At 41.3% G+C, this 1,513-nt stretch overlaps 1 protein-coding gene across 1 annotated transcript in view; it reads left to right on the top strand.

The window, feature by feature from the left end:
* The first annotated feature begins 783 nt into the window (after positions 1-783).
* SLC12A4 (solute carrier family 12 member 4) overlaps positions 784-1,513 on the top strand; it is a 30,512-nt gene continuing 29,782 nt past the window's right edge. The window contains exon 1 of the mRNA XM_031058425.1: positions 784-1,061. Within this exon, the coding sequence (XP_030914285.1) occupies positions 890-1,061 (172 nt within the window). The 5' untranslated portion in view covers positions 784-889. The remainder of the gene's footprint in view (positions 1,062-1,513) is intronic.

The following is a 1,513-nucleotide window of genomic DNA, read 5'->3' as shown; positions in this document are numbered from 1 at the left end:
TTCACTAATCTGTCTTTTAGTTACTTTCATGTATGTCTTTTGTTTGTCATTCTCTCTAAATTCTGGATTTCATCCCTCAGTTACTTAAGAAAACTCAATGGCTTGCACAAAAGGCTTGCATTCAGCATGCTCAAGCAGTGAAACTGTGTCTGTCTGGCTTAATCCTCTTCCAGAAGGAGAGCAGTAGTATGAATAGTGTCCTCCGTGTTCTTAATACTTTTTAATTTTTTTTTTTTTTTTTTGTAAAGACAACATTAACTTTTTGGGGAAGAACAAAGTAAAACCAGTCAGTAGAATATCTGCTACAGTTTAGTCACAGTGTTTTTTCTTGGCTGTGACACAGAAGTTTGGACATCCATTTCTTGCTTTTATTCTGTTTCCTGAGCTTGTGTGTTTGCTTGTGTGGAAGCAAAGGGTTGAGGGTTTTAGGTTTTGTTCCACGGATCTCTGATGTTTTAAGGAACTCAGGTGATCCAGAGGATGAGGAGCTTGTTCTCTGGACCTGTGCCCATGTCTGAGTAGGGGAGTAGAATGTTCAGGGAACTCTGCTGGAGATGTTTAGGTAAACTGTAACTGACATGGTGTTTGCAAATAGAATTATCTGGTTTGGAAGAAAACTGGTAGGATTCAGAAATAAAATGCCTTAATTATTGAAAGATAATGAAGACTGAGAAGCAATGAAGCAAGTGAAGAGGAAACATTAACCTACTTGGAATACAGCTTGAATATCTCAAATTTGAGATTAATTAGGGACTAAGGCAAATAAATTATTCTCTGTTGCAGAATATTTAGCTCCTTCTTTGAGCAATGTTCCTTGCAAATCAATCTTGCATGATGAAAAAACTAACACCATAGCTACTGGCCAGGACCAAAGACTTGATAACTGAGGATGTGGAGCACTGTGCATGTGTCACAGGATGGTGCTTGCCCAGGAGACTTGGTGCCTCAGGATGTGAAGTGTCCCCGGGTGCAGCTGGGGCAGGAATTCCCCAGGGTAGCTTTCCGAGGTCACGTCCGCTCCCTCCCCAAGCTGATGGAGATAACGCCCTCTTCCCGTGCAAGTAAGTCTCTCTGAAGCTGCTGCTCTTGCTCACTGGCAGAGGGAATGTACTGGAGAAAGTTTTTTCTGCACTGTGCTGCAGTCTCTGGTGTGTTTTGTCAAAGTACACTTGGGATGGTTGTTGGGGAAATGGTTGTTTGCTGGAGGTTTTACTCCTGGAATGGAAACACAATATGAGAAGAGAGAAAGTGAGAGGAATGCTTTGATTTAGAACATGTCTATAAAGAAGAAATTGCATTGAACATGCAGCTGTGCTGAAGGTGATTTTTGGTTGTTATTTAATTAGCTGTGTTGAAGTTAGCAATGTAGTAGTCTTGAATTAGCACACATCTCTGCAGCACCAGTTCTGCTTATTCCATCCTCGTGGAACTAGGATGTCACTGTGAAGAACTTGCATATGAACTTACACTCCTTTACTTCCCGTGGAAAGTGTACAGTGTTTGAGAGGGACTT

This window comes from Geospiza fortis, unplaced genomic scaffold (genome assembly GCF_000277835.1).
Source record: "Geospiza fortis unplaced genomic scaffold, GeoFor_1.0 scaffold97, whole genome shotgun sequence".
In the NCBI taxonomy this organism is placed as follows: Eukaryota; Metazoa; Chordata; class Aves; order Passeriformes; family Thraupidae; genus Geospiza; species Geospiza fortis.
This window is presented reverse-complemented; position numbering and strand designations above follow the sequence as displayed.